The following is a 25,563-nucleotide window of genomic DNA, read 5'->3' as shown; positions in this document are numbered from 1 at the left end:
AGGTTCTCTAATTCAAAAACATAAAGTAATTGTTGATTCTTTTAAAGCACTAAGTAGCCTTTATCCTGAAAGTTCAAGCATAATTTATTGGAGAGAATTAATGCCATGCTTACACTTTCAGGGTTGCCTTTCAAGTGCAGAGTTTAACAAAGTACATCCTAAGGCAACTTCATCTGATCAGGTTTTGTGCCTGGTCTTCACTGTGTGAAAATCATTCATTCCCCAGGCGTATTTGAGTAATTAAGATAAGCATAGGGATAGAAAATAGTCCTAGTCTAAAGTCATGTTCACTACGTGTCACAGATGTACCCATAACAGATTTGACATATTTTTAAGGAATTCTGATTCCATACAGGTCTAGGGAAAATGTTTTATTATTATAATAATGTTTCTTTTATGTAGGTACAGTGGCTCAGGCCCCAAGAGTCTGCCTGCAATGTGGAGGCCCAGGGTTGGATCCCTGGGTCGGGAAGATCCCCTGGAGAAGGAAACGGCTACTCACTCCGGCATTCTTATCTGGAGAATCCCGTGGATTGAGGAGCCTGACGGGCCCATGGGGTCACAGTCAGACACGACTGAGCGACTAACTCTTTGATTTTTAAAAATGTATAATTTGCTCAGTTTTTTCTTGTTTCACACCATCCTAGAAAGTTTCATTTTTAAAACAATTTTTTATTCCTGTAAATAGAGAAGTTCCTAGCAGTCCAGCAGTCCAAAACTCGGGCATTTCTGCTGCCTGGGTTCGATCCCTAATCCAAGAACTAAGATCCCATAATCTGCTGCACCTCCTGGCCAAGGGTGGGGGGAAAAAATCATCCCTGTAAATAAACTGTATTAGCGTTTGACCATTCCATAGAGTTTTTTTTTTAGTATGGATGCTGTAAAGAGAGTTCTGCCTGAGATGTTAACAAGTCCGCTACATTTCAGGAGTCACTTCCAGGAGTGAGATTATGGATTTAAGCCTGTAGTTAACTTTTGAAGAAATGTTGGAATTCGCTGTCTTTCCCAGGTTTTCTTTTCTAAGCAGGCTGTTTTACCCAGTTCACAATCTTAGCACGGATTTTAGCACCCAACACACAGGGCATCCCAGGAAAGCGCCCTGGCACCTCCTACCTGAGGCGGGTACGAATCACAAGCTTCTGCAAGTTGATGGACGGGTCGACACTGCGCCCAGCCCCGCCGCGATCACCACTGGACACTGGCGATTGGTTGCGCGTGAAAGGCGCGGAACCAATGGGAGTGGCGGTCTGGGAGAGTCGGTGGAGCGCGCGGGAAAGGGACCGATATAAACTGTGGCGGGAGATTCGTTTTCTGGGCCTTGTCCCGTGAAACATCTTCGGCTGGAGAGTCAATTGCTCTCCTCTTGAGTTCGAACATGGTGCGGACTAAAGCAGACGGTGTGCCTGGCAGCTACAGAAAAGGTGAGGCAGTCGGGCACAATAGTGGAGGGCAGGTGGTTCTCTGGGCAGCTCCGCTATGGGCGGGAGAAGAGGGGGCTTCCCCGCCTGTCCGCCAAACTGGCCCAGCCCGTCAGGAAGCAGCAGCCTGATCCCTTTAACCGCTTCGGCGGGGACAGGGGAGCGTTATCTGCTGTTCTGGATCGCGGGGCTCTCCTCTCCAATCCTTTCCAATAGGCTGGGTCGGGGTGTGTGGCGAGAACGTGGCTCCCAGCCTCTTCGTGCCCACTTCTGAATGCCTTCCTTTCCCTCTCTCCACAGTGGTGGCTTCTCGAGCCCCCAGGAAGGTGCTTGGTTCCTCGACTTCTGCCGCTAATTCCACGCCGCTTTCCTCAAGGAAAGGTAAAAACGCCGCTGCAAGCTCCTACACGAACCCTCTCAAAAGGAGATCAGGCCAGACACCACTCTTCCCCATACCCACGGCGGAGTTTCTTTTCCTGAGATCCTCACTCCCCAGAATTTCTTCCTTCCTTGCCTTTTGATGTAATGAGCAAGCCTTGGTCTCTTTGGCGGGCTGGGGTAGAGATGGAGGGGTCGCCTGGTCTTCAAAAATGTCAAGCCTCGGGTTAGGGACGGACACACTGTCTCTTCAAACCTGTTTTTCTTTTCTGCCTTAGTGTTGTTATTTTTCTTAATATTTACAACTGGACTTTTTCTTGTGTGAGGCTATTTAAGCACCTGTTTACTAGAATTGAGAGGATAGTTGACAATGCTAATCACGTTTTTGTTTTCATTTCCGCATATTGTTCTTTGTCTTTCCTATTACCTTCCTTTCTTCCCTTTTTCTTTCTTATTTTTTTTAGTTTGTTGTCTGTGTGTGTGTGTGTGTGTGTGTGTGTGTGTTCCAACCTTGCAGCTCCTGATTCTGTTTTTGGGACATTAGGAGGGAAAACTGGGCCAGGGAAAGAGCTTCACATTATTCCTTCTGTGCTAGGAGAGGTTGAGAAAATACCCTGCCATCTGGTGTCTCTCATTCCTTTTAGAAGGAAGTTGAGAGGTTTGGAAGATTAATCCTGCAAGCTCTAGTTAAGAACATAAAGGAAAAAGTGTGTCATACTTTAGTATGACTGTACATAAGGCTAACTGAATAGTTCTGTTCATGGATAAAGTATGAAAAATATTTTCTAGTTGTAAACATCTTGTTAATGCTATTTTTCTAGGCTAAAGAATACATATAATAATATTCTGCATTATGTTATATTAATGTATAATGTACTATTGACTGAATTCAACTTTATCATGTCATATTTTAAAATTAAAGATAGATATACCACCACTTAATATCCTTTAGATTTGATGTTAAAGAATTGTTTCCCTTTAAAGAATGGAAATTGTATTCTTAATTTTTATTTAATTCTGTTTTATTTTATAGCTGAAAATAAGTATGCAGGAGGGAATCCAGTTTGTGTGCGCCCAACTCCCAAGTGGCAAAAAGGAATTGGAGAATTCTTCAGGATGTCCCCTAAAGATTCAGAAAAAGAGAATAGAATTCCTGAGGAGGCAGGAAGCAGTGGCTTGGGAAAAGCAAAGAGAAAGTAAGTTTTCATATTCTGAAGTATAAAGAAATACTTGAAAATTCTTGAAAATAAAAAACAACTAAATATTGAGTAACTTTAAATTTTCTCTTTGAGCAGATAAGAAAATACAAACCAGAAGTTTTTCAAACTATGCTAACCTCTTATTATGTCACTCCCAAATTTCAAGCATCAATGAAAGATATTATTTTTACTCATTTACTCAAAGAGGATCAATTCCCATTCAGATGATAAGTGCTACTTTATTAACCATGAACTTCTGATCTTTATTCTCTATTTTTTTTTTCTATTTTCTATAGTCCTTCTTATTTTCAAAAAGTAATTTCCATGTTGGTTTACCTTGATTTCCATTAACCCCTCCTTTCAAAAAACTAGTAGTCCAGCCGCCATAGGAAATATATAATCAATGTGGAAAAGGTGGAAAATACAGAAATCCCCATCACTTAGAACAACCAGAACAAACACCATAGTGTATTTTCTTTACAACTTCTCTGTAAATACATAAGACTACTTCAAAACAAAACAAGATGGGGATAAAACTGCACACATGCAGAGTTTATTGCGTGAACTTTTTAAGAAGACAATTAAATCATGCTTTCAAGCTTTTTTTTTTTTTTTGCATGGCTCTTTTCAGTTTATTGCATGAAGGAGTTACACTAGTCTAAGTTAAAAGCAGACCCCAAATGGTTACATTATACAAGCTGTGAAGTTTCTAAACTTGTGAAAAGGGACAGAAGGGAAATTCTACTCATTGAAAGGAAATCCTCACTTAAGCTTCAGTGAGCCAAAAGCCCTTAAAAGCCATGAACCTTCAGCTGGTCGTCCTTAGCCAGTCCAGTCTCTACCAGGAACTGGCATATGTTCTTGCGCTGGTCACCCTGTAGCTGAATTACTTCTCCATATTCTGGATGCTCCATTACAGTACCATTGTAGGCAAATTTCTTCCTAAACACTTTCACTAGTTTCTTTTTATCGTAATCATCAGCGATCCCTTGGACAGTAGTAAAGAGTCTTCCTGCCGTTTCTTTGTTGAATTCTTATATGGATATAATCCTCAGTGCCAGCAGGAAGCAGATCATCATCCTTACTTGCATCAGCAAAGGGGTCGAAAGAGTGGAGGTTCTGGAAAGTGGACATAAGATGTGATTCCTTTTCCTAGGTGGAAACGGCCTGTGGGAGGCAGCGGCAGGAGAAGGTGGGCAGGGGGTACTGAGCGTTGGGAAGCAAGGGGCCTCGAGCTGGGAGACTGCTGAGTCCTCGGTGGTGGCTCAGTGATGGGGGCTGCTTTCAAGCTTTTAATGTCAGGAAAATGCTCATGATAAATGTTGGGCAAAACTGGATTCAAAAGTACAATCATTATTGCATAAAAGACGTGTATAAATACACCAAATCTCTGTACAAAATATACCAAATATCATGAGTGATGTCACTGGGTAAAAGTCTCTCCTCACACTCGGTGCTACCAATTTTCAACAACAAGCATATTTTAAGAATCTGGGGGATAAATACCTTTAGGAGGGAAAAAACAAGGGAAACCTGCTTTTTAAATAGATTTATGAGAAATACTGCAGACTCTCTAAAGAATGTTGAAGTTTTCATTTCAAAAATACATTATTTGACTGGAGGTGGGGCGTGGTGAGTGTGGGTAGTGTGACATCACTGCCATTATGAAGCCTTCTGATTTAAGACCCTGCTAGACACCTCCCAGCACCAGCCAGGAGCAGGTGATCCTCCTGGGCACCAAGCAGCGAGCCGGCCCAAGACGGAGTGATCAACATGGACAAGTGGGTGGTGGCCGGGCTCACACTGAGGCTGATGCTTCTGGTACTGCTCCTGCCCAAGCAAGTTTACTCGTCCGTTCCTTTAACCAGCACAGAAGGTCCTCCAGTCCAAACCACAACGGTCAGCTGTGCCTGGCAGTCAACACCTAGTCTCCTTGTTGTCTTGCTTGCCCTTCTACACCTCTACCACTAAGAGACTTGGCCAAGAAACATCTAGGTTTACCAACCTGTATTCTAAAGCCCAGTCTGTACGGCATCTAGAAATTCTGTGTCAGGAAGAAAATAAAGTCTTCATCAAATCCATTAATTCCACCCCTTATTTTAGTAACGCAGAAAATGTTGAGAGTCTCAAATTGGATTAGTTTAAGGAGCATCTGAAGGATTTGAGCAGATAATGACAGCCAACATTAAATCTCCTGGAGTTTCATGATAAGAATGGAGACAATATTGGGAATTAATGATGTGATTAAATGTAACAAGAAACATGGACACTTCAAACTGTACCTTGCATCTAGATAAGAATAATTGCATCTTTATCTAGAGAAAAAGGATGAGCTATGGAATGGAGATTCAGTTTTCATTTTGGTTCAAGAAATCTAGAAGGTAAACAATTAGGTGATGCAAAAAGCTTCAGTGATTCTGTTTATGATGTACACTGGAAGGAATCAGCAGTTACTAAATCCTCTGTGTATTGTTTCAGCAGTCTTGGTTTAATGCTGATATACTCTCCATAATGTTTTACATTGTTTTCATTGTTCTCTTGGGACCTTAACTCTTTTCCTCTGGGCTTTTGAATTTGACTTTGCATTTGGATTTCTGTTATAACTGAGATGTTCCAGGGCAATAATGGGTTGGAATATACTACAAATCCAAACATAGGTAATCCCTGCATATGTACTTAAAAGTCAAATTACAGGTATTTCCTGTCACACATTCCCATCCAACAATAGTGCCAGATTAGTTTAGCTAATTCTGATCTCTTAACTTGATTCCGAAGATCGACTTCAAACAATCTTAAAATACTGCTTTTTATTTCTGGATGTACTAAATAATTTTTAAAACCGAAAAATTAATGTTTTGAAGGCGTGTTTGATAAATTTGGAAATTAAGAGGCAAATATATGAAGGAGGTAAAAAATAATGTGTATTAGGTAGTTGGGAAATGAAGACTAGAAACTTGCCTGCATTAAATTCATAACTGATTTGTGCTTTCTGTAAATATACATTTATATATTAAACTTGATGAATAAGAGTAACTACATGTGTAACACTTTCTACATCAGTCATTATTTCTAGATGATTCTAAACCTAAGTAGACTTGATTCTGGAAAGTAAAACTTTAGAACTGCCTTGATGTATAGAAATCTTTTTAGAAGTAGAAATCATTGGTTTACATGTTCATACAATGATGCTTAAATGATAAATATTCAATGTGGCCATAGTACTCTAAATAAATTTTAGCCAATATTTGTCATCTTTAGAAATCTAAACGGGAACAACCAGACCTAACATCCATCTCAAGTTATGTGAGATCCATGTGTGTGAATGAACACACTCTTGCTTCATATCTGAATACTGTACACCTATTTTGGATTGTACACTGAGTTTGGATTTGATTTGCATTGAACACAGCTAGATAAAAATAAATGGTTAAAGAGAAGTTAAAACAAAGGAATTAACATATAAAATAATATTTTTGCATCTAAAATTTTAAGACAATATTGTTCGTAAGATCATTTAGTAAATTATTGAGTGCTTACTATCCAACTTTTGAGATATTTAAAAGGAATGTCAAATTCTGGAGCAGTAGCTGAACTTTATACTTTGTTGCTATATTACTATTATCATTTCTGTTTTAATAAAATCAAAATGCAAGAGGATACATTTTTGGATAAAGTGTTTTTAACAGACTTGTTATCATGATCCTAAAAGTCTCTTTTAGTTCCTTCTCATTTACTGGCACCATTCTTCCTTATTCTTTCTCATCCTAATATGAACAAACTAATAGTCAATATTCAAGAATAGTCAACAATCCTCTTGAATTATTTGTGACTTCAATTAAAGAAACAAGATATTTGGCAATATAGCATTGATCATCATAGCAATAAAACCTATATTGCAGGTTTCCTATCATATAGTGAAAGATTACACATATAGTCTCATAAAGAACTTTGATCCATAGTATAATAAAATCTGTGACATAAAACTAGGTAATAGAGGTTTATCTTATTGCTTTAGGCCTCTTTCTTAGATTTGTTATTGTTTGAGAGTTGCATTTATCCCTTTATAGTAAATTAATAGATTGACTTTTTTCTCCCAGTTTTATTGAGACGTAATTGACACACAGCACTATGTAAGTTTAAGGTGTACAGTCTAGTGATTTGACTTAGCTACATCATGAAATGATTACCACAATAGGTTTAGTGAACATCTATCTCATATTGATGCATTAAAGAGATAGAAAATTTTTTTCCTTGTGATAGGAACTCTTTCAATAGTTTACTATTGATTATAAATAGAAAATTATCAGTATATCAGAAGGACTTCTATTATAATCTCTCTAGTTCTTAATCTGGAATATGGCTACTCTTACGGCTTTATTATTATCACAAAGGCAGGGTAAATTTACCTGTTGCATAGGAGAGAATCTGAATCAAGAAAAACTGTCTTCTTAAAACCTTAAATCAGGTCTTCGAAGAAAAGAATTTTGGATTACAATAGTGTACATTTGTTAACTTCATTTAATTTCCAGGAAAGTACAATGAAGACCTCTTGGTAATGTAATAATGCATCAGTCAATGGTAATGTTACACCAAGTCAGAATATCCTTGTTTTAGCTTCCTTCTTTCATCTTCTAGCTCTATGTCAGGATCTAATTTGAAAACTGGCTGTTTAGGATAGATCTCACAAATTTTTACCAGCTCTAAAAAATTCTGATTTAAAAATCTTAATTGACTTTTTCGCTATAAAAAATATACTGAGTACCAGAGGACTTTGGGATAATGTAAGTTGTTTTTCAAAAGCTATGTTTACCATATGCCAACAATACAATTTGGGCATTTTCTAATTAGATAATACATTCATAAATTCCAAAGGATATACAGTCAAATATGACAACTTGCTGTTTTCTCTGTTCAAGTGGATTGGTTGGATTTTTTTTGCTTTCTACTATCACAGAGTTCTTGCTGAAGGATTATACTGCTTCATCAATCTACTTAACACATTGAAAGAAGATGTTATAGAAATAGAGATTCTCTTTTAAATAAAAATGGCAATATATTCCAAAAGGGAAACTGACTTGGCAAACTAAGAGGCAAAATAGTTTATTAAAAATTTTTGTCACTTTAGTGTTTGGAATCTGTAGGGATTTGTCAGTTTATGGGAGTTTAATTTTCTCTCATTTCTAGTCACTTGGCCAGATCCACTGCACTGTTAATGTTCTTGATTTACATAAGTTTTTAAAAACTATTCATGTTTTGTTTTTAAAACATTTGACTCAGGTGACTACTGAAGTTCTCTTTTCTTTCCACAGAGCATGTCCTTTGCCACCTGATCACACAGATGATGAAAAAGAATAGAACTTTCTTATTCACCCTTGACTGATGTCTCCTGTTTACTCTGGTATTCTAGGATGTAAATTTGCATAAATGTTTTTGTTCCAGTTAGTTTTGTTGAGTAGGCATTTAATTTAAAAAATGAGGCTTACATTTAGTTATTCAAAAGCAAGTAGTTATGACATTGGAAAGTTTGTAAGATTAACTACGGTTAACACAGTATTTGGTTTCCTTTACCTATTATTAAGCTTTTTCTTGCTAAAATTATTACATGATATTCTAATTATGAATCTGCTGTATTTAAGATTTGCTTAGATCTTTGTACTGTTGCCATTTTATTGGCATTTGATTATTGGAATGATGCCATATTTTTCTTCCTTTTATTTGCTTTAAAAAAGCAGAGGTAGATTTTTGCACATTTAAAAAGTAATGTTAATTAAACTGAACCTGTACCCTTTTTAAGAATGGTGGCCAAAAAGGCAATGTTGCAAAAATTTGGATGGCTGTCTACCTTCTTCTTAGAAAAATTTAAGGGCAGTTTGGTCCTAAGGTTTAAAGGATTAATAAAGCTTCTGAAAACAACAGCAAAAATATACAATTTTTTTATATTGGAATAGTGGAATTCCAATATAGTGGAATCAGACAGGAAAATTCCATAGACTACTTTAAAAGAGAGGAATTTCCCTAGAATATACCTTTGCTTTAGTGTGACAAAATATTACCCTTTGGGTCTATGCTTTTAAAGCTGGAAATCAATAAAACATGAAAGACAGATCGTGCCATAAACCCAGAACTGTCTAAAGTCCTTAGAGCTACTATCATGCTTTTCAAGATAACCGGGGGTATAATCGAAGTGGGTATAGTAGTACTTAGTAACTGATATTTTTCTTCCTCATCAGACTTTTTGCTGACCTTCTGTTATCAAAGTTAGCCATGTTTAACAGACATACTTTTCTGAAGTTTGTTTTTAATAAATGAATACTTATTTTCATAAAACTATCCATGTGTGCGCTTTTCTAAGATTTTATCCTACTAGGTATTTCTATTTTATTCCTTCCAAATGCAAATCACTGAACAGACCTGATTTTATGAACTTCCAAAATAAGTCCTGATGACTATAGATTACATTTTTTGCTTAGAGATAGATATTAAACATACTATTACTGAATTGAGACCAGAGTTTTATCCTAAGTACTTCCTTAATAATTAGGCTTTTGATGGATTTGAAACCTGATTTGCTATTTTTCATTGATGGAGAGAGGAACTTGATGGAGAATGTGTCTAATGAAGTCTAATTTTGATATGTAATTGTTTCCAAAAAAAATTTGACCTAAAGAAACTGCAGTCTTTTCAAATACAATCCTTTCAAAATATACAATTGTTAGTCATGTCTAACTTTATTAAGGAGGGCATGGCAACCCACTCCAGTATCCTTGCTTGGAGAATCCCATGGACAAAGGAGCCTGGTGGGTTACAGTCCATAGGGTCGCAAAGAGTTGGACACGACTGAAGTGACTTAGCAACAAAGCGACTTTATTAGGCAGACTTCCCAGGTGGTGCAGTGGTAATGAATCTGGCTGCCAATGCAGGAGATGCAAGAGATGTGGGTTTGATCGATGGCAAGAGATGCAGGTTCGATCCCTGGGTCAGGAATATCTCCTGGAGTAGGAAATAGCAACCCACTCCAGTATTGCCTGGAAAATTCCATGGACAGAGGAGTCTGGCGGGCTACGGTCCACGGGATCACAAAGAGTTGGACACAATTGAGCATACAGCACATACATACAACTTTATTAGTCAGAGGTCCCATGTCATCTGTTTCCTTGTCAAAGCTTTTTTAAAATGTAGATTGTCAGTTTAGCCCCTTCTAAACATAAGTATGATCATGATGGTGTGATCACTCAGCTAGAGCCAAACATCCTGGAGTGGGATGTCAAGTGGGCCTTAGGAAGCATCACTACAAACAAAACTAGTGGAGGTGATGGAATTCCAGCTGAGCTATTTCAAATCCTAAAAGATGATGCTGTGAAAGTGCTGTACTCTATATGCCAGCAAATTTGGAAAACTCAGCAGTGGCCACAGGACTGGAAAAGGTCCATTTTCATTCCAATCCCAAAGAAAGGCAATGCCAAAGAATGTTAAAACTACTGCACAATTGGACTCATCTCACACACTAGCAAAGTAGTGCTCAAAATTCTCCAAGCTAGGCTTCAACAATACGTGAATAAAGAACTTCCAGATGTTCAAGCTGGATTTAGAAAAGGCAGAGGAACCAGAAATCAAATTGCCAACATCCATTGGATCATAGAAAAAGCAAGAGAATTCCAGACAAACGTCTACTTCTGCTTATTGACTACACTAGAGCCTTTGTGTGGATCGCAACAAACTGTGGAAAATGCTTAAAGAGATGGAAATAGAACACTTTACTTGCCTCCTGAGAAATCTGTATGCAGGTCAAGAAGTAACAGAACTGGACATGGAACACCAGACTGGTTCAAAATTGGGAAAGGAGTATGTCAAGGCTGTATGTATTGTCACCCTGCTTATTTAACTTATATGCAGAGCACATCATGCAAAATGCTGGGCTGGATGAAGCACAAGCCGGAATCAAGACTGCCGGGAGAAATATCAATAACCTCAGATAGGCAGATGACAGCACCCTTATGGCAGAAAGTGAAGAGGAACTAAAGAGCCTCTTGATGAAAGAGGAGAGTGAAAAAGCTGGCTTAAAACTCAACATTCAAAAAACAGATCATGGCATCTGGTCCCATCACTTCATGGCAAATAGATGGGGAAACAATGGAAACAGTGAGAGACTTTATTTTCTTGGGCTTCAAAATCACTGCAGATGGTGACTGCAGCCATAAAATTAAAAGACACTTGCTCCTTGGAAGGAGGAAGCTATGACCAACCTAGACAGCATATTAAAAAGCAGAGACATTACTTTGAATTGATGCTTTTGAACTGTGGTGTTGGAGAAGACTCTTAAAGAGTCCCTTGGACTGCAAGGAGATCAATCCTGAATATTTTTTGGAAGGAGTTAGGCTGAAGCTGAAGCTCCAATACTTTGGCCATCTGACGTGAAGAACTGACTCATTGGAAAAGACCCTGACGCTGGGAAAGATTGAAGGCAGGAGGAGAAGGGGATGACAGAGGATGAGATGGTTGGATGGTATCACCGATTCAACGGACATGAGCTTGAGGAAGCTCTGGGAGTTGGTGATGGACAGGGAAGCCTGGCGTGCTACAGTCCACAGGGCTGCAAACAGTAGGACACGACTGAGCAACTGAACTGACTGAAACTCCCTGTTTTATGTTGAAACTGAATCAAAAGATGAAATGTATATATTAAAAAGATAAAGTAAGTTTTAATTTTGTACCCTTCTTCACAAAGTTTAATCTGGCTTTTCTTTTTGAATCGGTTATTCAAATAATTAGTGTTAAATTCCTGAACAAACAATGACTAAAGCTACTGTTAGGGAATTTTTGAATGCTAATGGAATTCGTGAGGTTCATACAAATTTTATGTTTACAGTTTCAAAAGGCAGATAATACTGTACTGAAAATTATAGTCTGCTCAGGTTATTTATGAGATAACATACCATTTTTTTAAAAAGCAGAAAATATAGCCTAAACTAACTGAACTTTTCCCATATTATATATATACTGCTTCCAAATCTCATCATATTTCGAATTCTTCATGCTAACTCACTTTTGGAAAAATTGAAGGTTCAGCTGGGTCTTAGTCCAACTAACATTGTTACAGTGGTTCCTTCTACCTTTGAGGATAACCTGTAGAGGTGGGAAAGATTTTCACTGAAGTCCCCAAAACTGGGAGGAGTGTTAGAAGCTATCTTATTCAACTCAAGCCGCCTATAGCTTTTCAGTAGATGGGCTATTTTATTAGCTGGCAGTGCTAATTGAAAATGCTATGAGTTAAAAATTTGATTTTTGGACTTTCCTGGTGGTACAGTGGATAAGGATTCACCTGCCAATGCAGGGGACAAGGGTTCAATCCCTGGTCTGGGAAGATTCCACATGCCTCAGAGTAACTAAGCTCATAACTACTGAGCCTGCTTGCTGCAACTACTGAAACCTGTGCACCAAGAGCCTGTGCTCTGCAACAAAAGCCACCACAATGAGAAGCCCACGCACCACAATGAAGAGTAGCCCCTGAATGCCAGCGCAACCGAAAGAAATTAAAAAAATTTTTTTTCTTAACTCCCCTCCTGTTCTTGGTTCTATCTTAAAATAACATAGAACAAGTTACTCCTTTCCAAAACAACCTTCAAGTATTTAATAATAGTTGTTACATCTTTAGCCTTCTCTTCCTACACTTGATCTTAGCCAAAAGGCTGAGAAGCGATAGCCTTCTCTTCCTAAGTCTAAACATTAAATTGCTTATGTTACATGAATCCTAAGTGGATTTCTGTAAGTCCCTTGTGCAGGGGGCCATGCCTTGTGTGTTGTATATTGCTTAGGCAGATAAACAGTAAATCTAGCTTTTTCTTCTAACTGATACCAAGTAATCATTAATTTTGGTATCTTTTATGTTTGTCTATTTTGTCTTTTGTATTTGGAGATGCCAATGGAAGTCTAAGAATATTTGAATATTTAAATATTAATCATTGATAACAATATTGGGTTTCCGAAAAATAAACATAATTCTTTCTTAAATGATTACAAAGGACAATTTAAAAAATGACAAAAAGCTTTGAAGAGATTGAGAAAAAGGCTAGAGGTATCCTGTATTGATCTGAAGGATGAAGGTACAGTATTGACCTTGAAGGCTGTTTGAGATCTATCATAGATTTGAGAGCACTGTCTTAATTATGGTTCATATTAAGAATATGGATTCCTGGGGACTTCCCTGGTGGTCCAGGGGTTAAGACTCTACATTTCCATTACAGGGGTTGTGGGTTCCATCCCTGGTCAGGGAAGTAAGATCCCACATGCTGCATGGCATGACCAAAATAAGTAAATAATAAAGTTTAAAAAATAAAAAGTTGATATGGATAATAATTAAAAAAAAAAAAGATTATGGAGTTCTGTGATACTGCTCACAAAATCCTGAAAGTGTAGTTAAGCCCACATAGCTAATTTTAGGTGTGGATTGTGCTATATACTTATTTATTTCAATTTTTAAATCTTTATCAGTATTTTAGGTGGATTTACATACAATAAAATTGTATTACATACAATAATATGTTTTTAGGGTACAAGTTTTCATAAATGTATACACCTATGCTATACATCTTTAGAGGTCTCCAAGTAGTGAGTGTATTGAAAATGATGGACTTAAATAAGTCAAGTGATCATTTAGGAGTCAAGCCAGATATTCATACACCTACACAAAAGTAACTGAATAATTTTTAAAAATTGTAAGAAGAGAGGATGTAAATGCTATTGTATGTCACATTTCTTCAGACAACAGGAAAAATGAATGATGCATAGGAATTTGCAGTTTTGTATTGGCTTAAACTACCAACTATTACCCAATAAAACATTTCTTTCTATAGAACAAATTTACTGTATTTATGTTTTTAATATTTAAAGACATCTAAGTCCACCACAGTTTCATTTTAGATAAGTTGTTGCTCATTGGGCTTATTGTTTACTTTTCTAACTAAAAATTTTAAAATATTTAACCTGTTGGCAATTGAAATACCAAGCTCTATTTTGCTAATTACAGCCAGTTTGTTTTGAGAACAATTAATTGTTCTTTAAGTCTGACTAGATGTACTCAGATTTTATGTGCATTTTGTTTGCATATACTCCCACATGTATGCATGTCCAGGGCAAGGGTTGAAATGTTTTAGACTTCTTTAACAACCTACTACTGACATTTGAACCTGAAGTTATTTCCTTCAGGTTTTGCTGTTCAGACTCTCTCGGGTAAACTAATTTAATGCTGTCATGCTGTCTCACGTGTACAGGAAACTAACATCTGCTGTTCCTTTAAAGTTACCAAAGTTACCAAAGCTCATTCCCTCTGCCCTGGCTAGGTGGACAACTGTTCAATATTGGTGACTAAGGCTATGATAACCAGTAAAATTATCATGCCCAAATTATCATGACCAATAGCCAGTAGTTGCAAAGACATCCACTGCCGTGGACTAGAGCAGGGGGTCCCCAACCTCTGGGATCTAATGCCTGATGATCTGAGGTGGAACTGATGTAATAATAGTAGAAATAAAGTGCATAATAAACACAATGTGCTTGAATCATCCTAAAACCACTCCCCCCAACCCAGGTCGGTGGAAAAATTGTCTTTCATGAAATCGGTCCCCGGCGCCAAAAAGGCTGCGGACTGTTGGACTAGAGAACAAATTGAGAAACTACTATTAAGCTTTATTGCTTTTAAGCAGATCTGTTCAAGACAGGAAAGTTAAGCCAAAATTTTCACTCATTTTTCTCTGAATGCCCGATTACACTTCTCTGAATATTTAACTGCCGTAAACATATAGGTCATTTATCTAAAAAGAGGATTAATTATGTAGATGGCTTTTGCTCCAAGAAGTGGTTTTCCCAATATATTTCAAACTCAGATCACTCAACACAAGACTATATGAGGTCTCTTATTAACTTTTCTTGTCCACAGTACACGAATGAAAGTTTACTGAGTAGATTAAATGTCTTCCTCCTTCCCAAGTTTGATTAACGGCTTCCTTTGGCCTCTTCTCATTGTTTCTTTTAAGAATTAATTCTTTCCAGATCATACACAAGCAAGTGCAATCCTTAACAAAAGAGAAGATGGATGAAACTTTCTCACCATTGGGTTTCAGGGGCTTGTCACATTAAAACGAAGTCCATGAAAAAGATTTTATAACGGAAGAGATTTAAAAGCCCAGTTGAAACATAACCGAAAATCCACAAGAGGGAGATGCTTGCTAAACCGCCAGAAAGTAACTCCCTGGAGGGACCTGAGAGAGCTTTAGGAGGAGTCAATAGGTCCGCCCGGGATTCAGGGAGGGAGGAACAGGAGTAAACAGTGGCTGGAGGCTCGTAGGGGGAGTACAAGCGAGGGGAAAAGCAGAATTGGCTTCGTGACTTTGGCAGCGAAGCCGGTGCTCAGCCCAAGACCAGGAGCGAAGGTAAGACTGTGTTACCCAAAAGGAGCACACGTTCCCAGTTACCTCCTGATCGTCCCAGAAGTAATGGGGGCGGTTGTCTTTGAAGGCGCTTCCGCTTAGCAACCCCACGCGGTTGCTAAGGAGGGGCGATGGCGGGGATGACCCGGAAGTGGTGTTGTCCATTTCTCACTGCCGGCTTTAAGTTTGTCCTATTGGGAGGGCCAGGGTGCTCTGCGCCCGGCCGAGGGTGGGGCCAGCGCTAGAGGTTCCGGATCGGCTTCAGCCGCCCCTCGGCTCCTCGCCTTCCCCCTCCCCTCCCGCACCTCTCCTCCCTCCCTTTCCTGGGAAAGAGAGAAGGCAACGCTGCGGGTGGGTAGAGAAGCAGTCGGCGCCTCCGGGAGGGGACTGCGCCCGCCCCATCTGAGTCCCGGAGCACGGCCAGACCAGGTACTCGCTCCGTCTTCGACGGGGTCCAGGAGGCTGGAGCCTGAGGGTGTGTGTGTATCCGGGGGCTTGTGGGGGGGCCCCCTTCTCCAAATCGCGGAGGGGAGCGCGGAGATACTGGGTGGGGCGGAGGCCGGCGTGTGTGACTGTAGAGGGTTGCGGAGGTGGAATGGAGGGTTGGGGGGTCACGGCTGACGGAGAGTTTCGGGCGGTCCGGTAGAGGTTGCGGAGGAGGCGCTCCCTCGGATACTGAAGACTTCGGCCGATGTGGACGGGGAGTTTGCCACCTGGAGGGTTATCTCTGAAAGAGGGGGGCATCCTCTGGGTCCAAAAGGAGAGCCTGGACCCTGGCGGGGTAGATGGGGCAATCTCACACTTCCATTGCCCGACTCTTCCGCCCACCTCGCTGGGACAGAGCCCGGCTTCGAGGGTTGTGGGGGTTGTGAGTCGGCTGGGCACCGCGGGGAGCCGCCCTTGGCAGAGCTAGGGCAGTGGGGTGGGTAAGGAGACCTCCCTCCTCTCAACTTCCGTGCGCTTCCCCCGCTTCTTCCTTCACTGCTCTCGAGCCCCGGTGTCTCTACAGGAGCGGTCCCTCACTCCCCAAGTGGTGCAGGCATCACTGAGTAAAAGAAAGAGGGTGGAACTGGGTTTGTTGCCCATAAATGATGTTTCGAATGTTTGGGAAGTGCCAGATTGACATAGTCAACCAAGTCTCCCAGATCAGTAGTAAGTCTGGTCTGAATTTTAGAAAAGTGCAATCCTGAAAAGCACCAACCTATAGTCTAGTCTGGCATATCCTTGTTTGGTAGGTATGCGTGTTTATAACAAATAGACTTGGGGGACCTTCAAAACATAGAGGTCTAAGCGAGACATGTTGAGGCAAGCCTTTGCCAACATCTTTCTTACCTGCCAGCGAGCTTGCCCTAGTTTAAATGAAGCAGAAAGATCCTCTTCGTTTATATTTCAATCAGAGACTGAATTGTAGGTTCTGTGTGGTTATAGATGTCTCAGAATAGATAAGTGAACGTTGAAAAAGAGAGAGAGACAAGGTTCCCTGCTTTTGCGCCTATCTCTTAATCTTTTAAGGAGATAATTGTGGTCAAGTGGAAGTATTGGCTTTGAGGTTAGGCAAATCTGGGATTGAACCAGGACTGCCTCTGGATAGTTGTTGACCTTGGGTTAAGTCATGGAACCTACCAGAGATTCAGTTTCTTCATAAGTAACATAAGTTAGAATTCTAATCAGTTTTATAGAAGGGGGGGTTAATGTATTTAAATAACAGCTTTAAATGGAAGCACCTTCCAGTTGAAAGATGAATTATGATTAATCTTACACAGTCAGGGCAGCCCAGTTTTGTGGAATGAGGTTTGAGATAGGAGCAGAACTGGATAATATTCCAAATCATGTATACACAGCAGGACTTTCAGTAGCTTCTAGATACTGATCATAAGTAGCGTGAAACTCAGTTGTTAGTAGTTTCTTAAAACTCTGAAAAATAAAGCAGAATGTGTGCATTAACTGAAATGACCAAGAATGTTTCAGAGGTGGTTTTTTTTTTTTTCAGATTTGTGATATGTATAGTATGGATTGATAAGAAAAACATTGTAAAAGTAATGTATATAAATCTTAATTAACATCACATATCTTTGGAGAGAATTAAAATTGGGGCATAAAATAGAAGGTAGTTGTAATTTTAAAAATAAAATCAACACAAGTAGCATGACTCATCTTGGAGTTAAACTGTTAGTAAAACTTAGATTTTTTTAATATGTGTAATATATGTAAAATAAGTGAAATGGAATGAATTTCTGCCCTTAAGTCTTTGTGATGATGATGTAGAAATATATCTCAGAAACTTGAAATCTTTATGTTAATTTGTTTTGTAGACTTTAAAAGGATACAGTTAATTTGTAACCTGTTGTATGTCAGATTTTCAGCTCATATAGTTTGCTTTTTGATGTAACTTAAAGTTAGTAATTTTGGGGGGTTGGGGAGGTTATGCAGAGTGGCCTGCAGGATCTTAGTTCCCTGTGCCTGCGTGTTCAGTGGTGTCCGACTCTTTGCAACCTCATGGACAGTAGCTCTCCAGACTCTGTCCATGGGATTCTCCAGGCAAGAATACTGGAATTGTTTGCCATTGCCTCCTCCAGAGGTCTTCCCGACCCAGGGATTGAACTCCATGTCTCCTGCGTTAGCAGGCAGCTTCTTAATGACTGAGCCACCTGGAAAGCCCTTAGTTCCCTGACCAGGAATCAAACTTCGATCCCTGCAGTAAAGCACAAAGTCCTAACTACGGGATCACCAGGGAATTACTGGTAATTTTTAAATGTACTTTATACTCAAAAGATAAATAACTTGCTTTAATAATAGTTTTTTTGTGTGTGTGAAAAGTGGTTATAAAATGTGTAATTCAGTATTACTTTTTAGAGAAGTTTATAGGTTTTCCATAATTTTGAGAGAATTTTCAAATGTATTTCTTCTTTGTGTTTTTCTTTTTTTTTTTGGTTTTCACGCATTTATTGGGGCCATCGGGGCGGAGGCCGCTCCCTGTCAACCGAGGCGCTCACAGTCTCTTCAGGCTCCGTGCCTGGGGGTCCTGGGGGTGGCTGGGCACGTCGGGCATGTTCCCGTCGTCTTGGAGGGGCACTGGCTAGTTGCAGGGTGTGGCCCGGTTGATCATGAGCGGGTACTTGGTGTAGGGGCTGAGTGTGGGCAGGATTACAGCGAGGCCCACAATGGCGAAGGATGCCACTAGCACCAGTTCCTTGGCCCAGACATTCTTGAGGAAGGCTGCGACTCTCTCAGCCATCTTGGTCGCGGCGGTGACAGCCTTTGTGTTTTTCTTAAACAAAGTTGAACTTTTTTTTTTAAATAAAACTGTCCAGCTATGTTGCATACTCATTGAGGTAGAAATACTATTTTAAATTTTATCCATCACTGCAGCTACATAATAGGCACCTAATAGATATTGGTCAAATTGATAACTGGATGGATATATTTTAAATTATTGATGATATACTTATACTATTTTTTAAAGAATTGAAATTATGTTTTTACTATAGTCGTAGACTTTTTATAAGGTTATTCAACTTTCAAATGGCTTTTCTGAGATTGTAAAGTCTTTATATGTAAGCATTTAACAGTTTTCCTGGATCATTATTTTTCAACATCTTTTGAATCTTAAAGTTGAGACCATATTATATTGCTTTGGTAAAGCCATGAGAAGCTCTCCTTTTTTCCTCTATCTTCTCATAAAACTTAAGTAATTTATTTCGGTGTAAGACATAGGATACTAGCTGTTAAAAGATATATCAGAAATGTGGGCAGTAATAGAGACTGTTACATATGATACTTTTCTCAATGACCTTTTCCACTTAAACAACGTATGTGGCCATTCCACGAATCTTTGCAGTTGTCAGTTATGGAATTTGCTTGTCAGGAAATCTAAAAATGACTAAACCTTCCTTTAATGTCTGTCTCTTGGATGATCTCAGAAAGCCTTAGGAAAGATTGGGAAGGTTTATATAGCATAATAGAATATATAATGAACAAAGTACAGTTAACTTTATTGGTATTGCCAAACCAGAAGTGAATTACTGTGGAAATGTTTCAGAAATGCCAGGCAATGCTTTACTCAAACCAAATGAGTATTCTTCCAGAGCTTGTTTCTATTTTAGAGCTTATTTCTTTTTGGAGCTATGATTTGGTCTCTAGTAAAGATAAATAATCATCGTATCCAGAAAAAAAAGGCTGATATCATAGACAGACTTTATTCTCACCAGTCTTGATGGAAACTGCTTCAGTGGCTTCAGAAAAATGAAAGTAGGTTTTCATGAAAGAACTTTAGAATTTGTGTAATGATAGTTTTTCTCTATTTAACATCTAACTTGTCTCTACTCATTTCTGCCCAATATAGCAGCTGGGAAGAAAAAAAAAAGAATGAATTTACTTCAGAATTAGCATTTTATGTTTTGTAGGTTAATTATTTGGAGAGCTATATTGGATTTTGACATTATTGAGATTGTGTTCAAGATGGACTCAGGGAAAAAAAATTAAAAGAGATGCCATCTGTTTCAGATTCCTATTCCCTCACCCCTTCATGTTTTGTGGCTTTGAATTCATCATATTTTTTTTCAAAAATCAAAACCCTCAGTAGATTTAAGTTATATAATTTCAGTTGTGTCAGTGAAAATGTAGCTAAAAGAACTTGCATTTTATATTGAGTTACACAGAAAGATCTCAGATGTTGGTTAAAAGTAATTGTTATTTCACACTATCTGAACATTATATACCTTCATACATCTTTGTTATCATTTGCTTAATAAACCATTCTTGTCATTACTGCTTGCCACTTATGGGTGGAAGCTGCTAAAAAAAGTGGATTATGGAGATGTAGAAAAGATCGTTTTTTCCCTATATTACAACTGGAAGAGAAGCTTCTTCTGGAAGAAGATTTTTTAATTTACTGATGAATCCACTTAAACTTATTCTTTCTTTCTTTATTTATTTTCCATCTTTTGGCCTCACCTCCTGACATGCAGGATCTTTTTTTTTCCTAACCAGGGATCGAACCCAAGCCCCCTGCATTGGAAGCATGGAGTCTTAGCCACTGGATTACCAGGGACATCCCTAAATTTATTCTTTTAGTAGTGAGTTTTGCCTTGTTGTTTAGTTGCTGAGTAGTGACCAACTCTGCGACTCCATGGATTGTAGCCTGCCAGGCTCCTCTGTCTGTAGGATTTCCCAGGCAAGAATATTGGATTGGGTTGCCATTTCCTACTCCAAGGGATCTTCCTGACCCAGGGATTAATCCCATGCCTCCTGTGTCTTCTGCATTGGCAGGTGAATTCTATACCACTGGGCCACCTGGGAAGCCCATAGGGATGTCCAATTGTTTTATTAAAATATTTTCTATCCTAAAATGTTAATTTGGTAGTTTTTTAAAAAGACTTTAATCATTTATTTTTGGCCACATGGCATGGGAGATTTTAGTTCCTCTACCAGGGATTGAACCCACACCCCCTGCAGTAGAAGGTTGGAATCATAACTGCTGGACCACTGGGGAAGTCCCAAGACTATTTTTTAGAGCAGTTTTAGGTTCACAGCAAAGTTTAGAGGGAGGTACAGAGATTTCCTATCCACTGTCTGTTCCCACACATGCATAGCCTCCCGCATTATCAATATTCTCTACCCAAGTAGTACATTTGTTATAACTATGAACCTACATTGACACATAATCTCCCAAAGTCCATAGTTTAATTTAGGGTTGATTCTTTGTACTGTACATACTATGGGTTTGGAAATGTGTAGTAACATTTATTCATTGTAATAATATACAGAGTATTTTCAATGCCTAAAAAGCCTCTGTACTCTGCCAATTTATCCCTCCCACCACCCTAATTCTTGGGTAGTTTTTTCTTTTTTAGAAATAAAATGAATAAAATAATTCCTGGGGGTGGTTTTGAAATGAGATTTTTCTAACATTTTGAGATATAATTGTTCAGTCTTGAGTTTCCATTTCAAAGATTGATGCTGGGTCATTAGGTGTTAATTGACAGGTGCTGTAATTCTTTGAGATATGTAATGGGGCATTAGGAAATGTGAACTAAATGTGGTACTTTCCACATAGCAATTGCAGGTGGTAAGGAGGCTTGATAGGAGATCTGAATTCAGGAGTTTTGAACTATCAGTAAAGTTAAGGTCTTTTGCCACTTGCATTTTATTGTCGTGCAGGTTTCGGCTGTACAGATTTCTCTTTGGCTGTCCTCTCCTGTGTCATCTTCCTATTACAGTTGTTGAAGGCCATCCAGAAACTTGAGCTGGCAAAGTCTGAGTAGGAAGAGACATCATAGGTACTGCTATAGTTGCCTGATACTTCAAATTCGGATTCAGAGTGGAAATAACTGTTTTGAAAGTAATGCTGTCCTGACGCACTATTTCTCACATAGCTCAAGTACTAATTGTTAGAATCCTCTTTCAGTTGGCTTTTTAACTGTCCTGTCCTGGTTTTCTAGGACACCTATTTTCCAAAATGCTTTAACCTTAAATTGGTATTGTGACATCCAAATATTCCAGTAATCTAGAGTATGATGCAGAAAATGTTTAAAAACTCCATGCTTGATGGATTTTGTTTTCTTTTTCACCTAGTTCAATAAAAACAGACATGAGGAACGATCTGTTTGTGTGATAGCACTTAGGTTTTCCAAAGATAGATGCTCTCCCAATCAATCAATACGTAAGTTCGTTTTGCCTTTAATGGGATCCATCTGGTTAATGCTTATGTTTCTTGAGTTTCATAGATTATGGAATCATAAAGTAAAAGAAAACTTGGAAATGGTCGAGTTAGACTTTCTCATTTTACAGCTGAGATTACTTAAGTATAGAGAGACTGAGACTTGATCTAGATTGTATAGCTGATGAATCACACTGGAACCCAAGTCTCCTGACTTCTATTCCAGTTGTTTCTGATATAATATACCAGTTCATTCTCTTAATGAGGATAAACAATTTTATAAGAAGTAAAATTTCCAAGAAATTTAAGTAGACTGTAATTCAACTAAATTATTTAGTTGAAATCCTAAATTAGTTAATTTATGAAGTGTTGAGTTAGTATTTTTAAATACTAGGTGTCACTGGATCTTTAGTTAAGAGCAAATTTGTTACTTTTCATATTCTAGATAGAAATCAACCAGTTCAAAAATAATGAAGATATTATAGCCTATATTTAGCAAGCACTTATTTGACTGCATTAAAATGAATCTTAATGTATTTTTTTCTTTGCACAGTGGAGATAATCTGTTAATATTTAATGTCGTAAAGCAACAGTGGAGTTCTACTTTATGTAGTGGTATATTTATAAAACTAGAGTGGAGTGTTATGTAAAACTGAAAGTACAGATTAATTTAATATGCATCTGGTGAATTCAGGGCTTGAAGGATGCACATCTGTTGAGAAAACAAATCATAGAACTATTCAGAGCTTCAGCATCTTTAAATATGTGGGCTTTGATTCTCTTTAACTGTTTTGAAACAGTCTTTAATGGATTTAGAAAAGGCCATTTGCTCTAAGGAAGCAACTGTGAAGCCATTTATGATGCTATTAATCATTTTATTATTCTCAGCAACATTTTGATACATTAGAGTTTTTTTCAGTTTATTTATTGGGGGAGGAAGGAGTTAAATAACTCACAGTAACAAAAGGAGTTTGTTGCAGAACTGCATTTAAAAAAAGAGGGAGTATAGTTTCCTGAACTGGATAGAGTAGAAGTATTTAAGGCTCTGAATTTCAATTTGAATGCACAATTGGTGAGGAAACACACTGAGTTCCTACCGTGTATTATCACCACAGTAGTATTGTAGTTAAGAATGAACTTCAAGATATAATCATTGATCAAGCTTGAGAATGAATTTAAAAGGTGGAGAGTAACATGGTTTCATATGTAACTAAGTGCAAACTTGATACACTCTAATAGCACTATCGGAATTTGGGGGGGTGCAGAAAATTCAGTGAGCACTCATTAATTCTGATGGGAAGAAGATTGAAGGTAAAGTAGGGATCTCAATTTTGCTGCTTATTAGAATCACATGGGGACTCTTGTCCCAGGATCAGTTGAACCAGACATTCATAGTTTTTTTGTTTTGGGGCCTCACTGTGTACCTTGTGGGGTCTTAGTTCCCTGACCAGGGATTGAACCTGTGCCCCTGTCCTGCACACTGGACTGCCAGATAATTCCCCTACTCCTAGTTTTTAAAATCCTCCCCAAGATGTTTGTAATGTGCAGGAGGTGTTGAGAACCACAGGCTTTAAGGATGGGTGTGATTTGGATAGTCAGGAAAGTATTTGGGGGCAGCAGAGTTATAGCAGGGTCAGGAGAATTGGGCACACCCTGTAAAACTAATGAAAGTTGTATATTCTTTTTAGGTAGTAGGGAGAAATAAGATTAAGGAGGCAGAACGAAAGTATGAAAATGTTAGTCACTCAGTCTTGTCTGACTCTTTTCGAGCCCTTGGACTGTAGCCCGCCAGGCACTTCTGTCCAAGGAATTCTCCAGGCAAGAATACTGGAGTGGGTTGCCATTTACTCCTCGAGGGGAATCTTCTCAACCCAGGGATTGAACCTGGGTCTCCCGCATTGCAGGCAAATTCTTTAGCCACCTGAACCATCAGGGAAGCCCTTAAGGAGGCAGAAGGGTCATATTTTAAGCAGTACTTCTCAAAGTGTGATTCCTCAGCCAACAGCCTCAGAATCATCTGGAAATTCATTATGAGGCAAATTCTGAGGCTCTGCTCAATACTTGCTGAATTGGAAACTTCAGGAGTAGATTCCAGCAATATATTTTTAACAAACAATCCATATGATTCCGATGTACACTAGAGTTTGAGAAGAGCAGTTAACAGGCTGATGAAAGGCAGAGAATATTAGATTGGATGTCATAATAAGTAGTGACCCATTGAAGGTTTTTTCAGCTGGGGAGTAACAGGATGTATTTCTATATATGCAAGGTAAATCTGATTATGATGTGCAGTATCCTTTGGACTGCTAAAAGAGGAATGAGGAAAGCCAGTTGAGGAGGTACAGACATAATCTAGTGGATATAATCTAGCAGTGACAGCCTGTCCTAGGAAAATCTTAGTGAAAACAGAACAGTAATAATAGTGATGGCAGTTTAGTGTTTGTTATATGATAGGAATTTGCTAAATGTTTTGGACACATTCTCACAGCAAGCCTCTGAAGTGTGACTCTTATTCCTATTATACAGATCAGAAAGTAAGGCAAAAAAGGGAAGGTTACCACCAACTTTCACACTGTTGATGAGTGGGAGACACAGCATGTCAAGCTCAAGTACTTGTGCCTCTTGAAGAAAAAACTTACAGTACCTGGAGACTAACTGGAGATCAGCAGATAAACAAGACTCGGAAAAGTTTCAGTCCTTGGTGACATATAGCAAGGGGAAGTGACTGTCAGAAGGGAAATAGTCCTTGTAGTGAGTACTGGCCAAGTCATTTAGCCCATTTGAAACTATATTGTAAAAGTTATCATGAGAAATAATGGAAATTTTTGTATTGTGCTTTTTAAGTATAAAGGCCAAAGTAACTTGGGATAGCTGAGTTTCTGAGTTTTGTTTGGTCTTTTTGCTCATGGTGAATAAGTTTAAAACCTTATTGAACTTTCAAAAAATACCTTTTAGATTTTAGTGTAGATAAATCTTTGAGTAAATTATACCTGAGAAGCTTTCTGTAATACCACTCTTTTTCTAGAGAAATATTGTGATTTAGGAAAAGGTTAGGAGCATCTTCAGATAGTTTAAGAAATATTTGTGTTATTTTGTTTTAGTTGGGAAGCAGTAAATATTGATAGTAAAATAACTTGACATGTTTGAGTACCTGTTTTCATAAAAGGTTATCAGTTCTGTTCTAACACCTTATTCATTGAGATAAAATTAACATAATATAAAGTCAGCCATTTTAAAGTGCACAGTTTGGTGGCATTTGCTACATTCACAGTGTTGTGCAACCATAACCTTTATATAGTTTCAAAACATTTTCATCATTCCAAAAGGAAAATTCCCAAACCTGTTAAGCAGTTACTCCCTGTTCCTCTCTCCCTACAGCCGCTGGCAAACACTCATCTGTTTCCTACCTCTATGGATTTACCTAGTTTGGGTATTTCATGTAAATGGGATCATACAGTATGTTACCTTTTGTATCTGCTTCTTTCACT

General features: G+C 38.5%; 2 protein-coding genes and 2 pseudogenes across 6 annotated transcripts in view; 2 read left to right on the top strand and 2 right to left on the bottom strand.

Annotated features, from left to right (window-relative positions):
- The first annotated feature begins 1,261 nt into the window (after positions 1 to 1,261).
- Positions 1,262 to 9,325, top strand: PCLAF (PCNA clamp associated factor). The gene is made up of 4 exons (XM_043920733.1): positions 1,262 to 1,421; positions 1,719 to 1,799; positions 2,830 to 2,992; positions 8,305 to 9,325. The coding sequence occupies exons 1-4, from the start codon at positions 1,376 to 1,378 to the stop codon at positions 8,348 to 8,350; spliced, it is 336 nt and encodes a 111-aa protein (XP_043776668.1). The 5' UTR covers positions 1,262 to 1,375; the 3' UTR covers positions 8,351 to 9,325.
- On the bottom strand, positions 3,787 to 4,129 carry LOC122705387 (annotated as a pseudogene).
- A 6,285-nt stretch (positions 9,326 to 15,610) lies between the features above and the next one.
- Positions 15,611 to 25,563, top strand: part of CSNK1G1 (casein kinase 1 gamma 1) — a 154,272-nt gene continuing 144,319 nt past the window's right edge. For 2 of the 5 annotated variants that reach the window (XM_043918914.1, XM_043918915.1), the window contains exon 1: positions 15,646 to 15,846. The gene's annotated coding sequence lies outside the window, so the exon portion shown is untranslated. Of the gene's footprint in view, positions 15,893 to 25,563 lie in introns of all 5 variants that reach the window. The other 3 variants (XR_006343843.1, XM_043918916.1, XM_043918917.1) reach the window with 3 other exon arrangements.
- LOC122704348 lies at positions 18,336 to 18,652 on the bottom strand (annotated as a pseudogene).

Source organism: Cervus elaphus, chromosome 12 (genome assembly GCF_910594005.1).
Source record: "Cervus elaphus chromosome 12, mCerEla1.1, whole genome shotgun sequence".
Lineage (NCBI taxonomy): Eukaryota > Metazoa > Chordata > Mammalia > Artiodactyla > Cervidae > Cervus > Cervus elaphus.
This window is presented reverse-complemented; position numbering and strand designations above follow the sequence as displayed.

Bases quoted from the DNA above. Each gene is read 5' to 3' on its own strand.
- PCLAF (XM_043920733.1), top strand. From the start codon at position 1,376: ATGGTGCGGACTAAAGCAGACGGTGTGCCTGGCAGCTACAGAAAAG. The intron at 1,800-2,829 runs GTAAAAACGCCG...TTTATTTTATAG, and splicing joins GCCGCTTTCCTCAAGGAAAG to CTGAAAATAAGTATGCAGGA. The intron at 2,993-8,304 runs GTAAGTTTTCAT...TTCTTTCCACAG, and splicing joins TTGGGAAAAGCAAAGAGAAA to AGCATGTCCTTTGCCACCTG.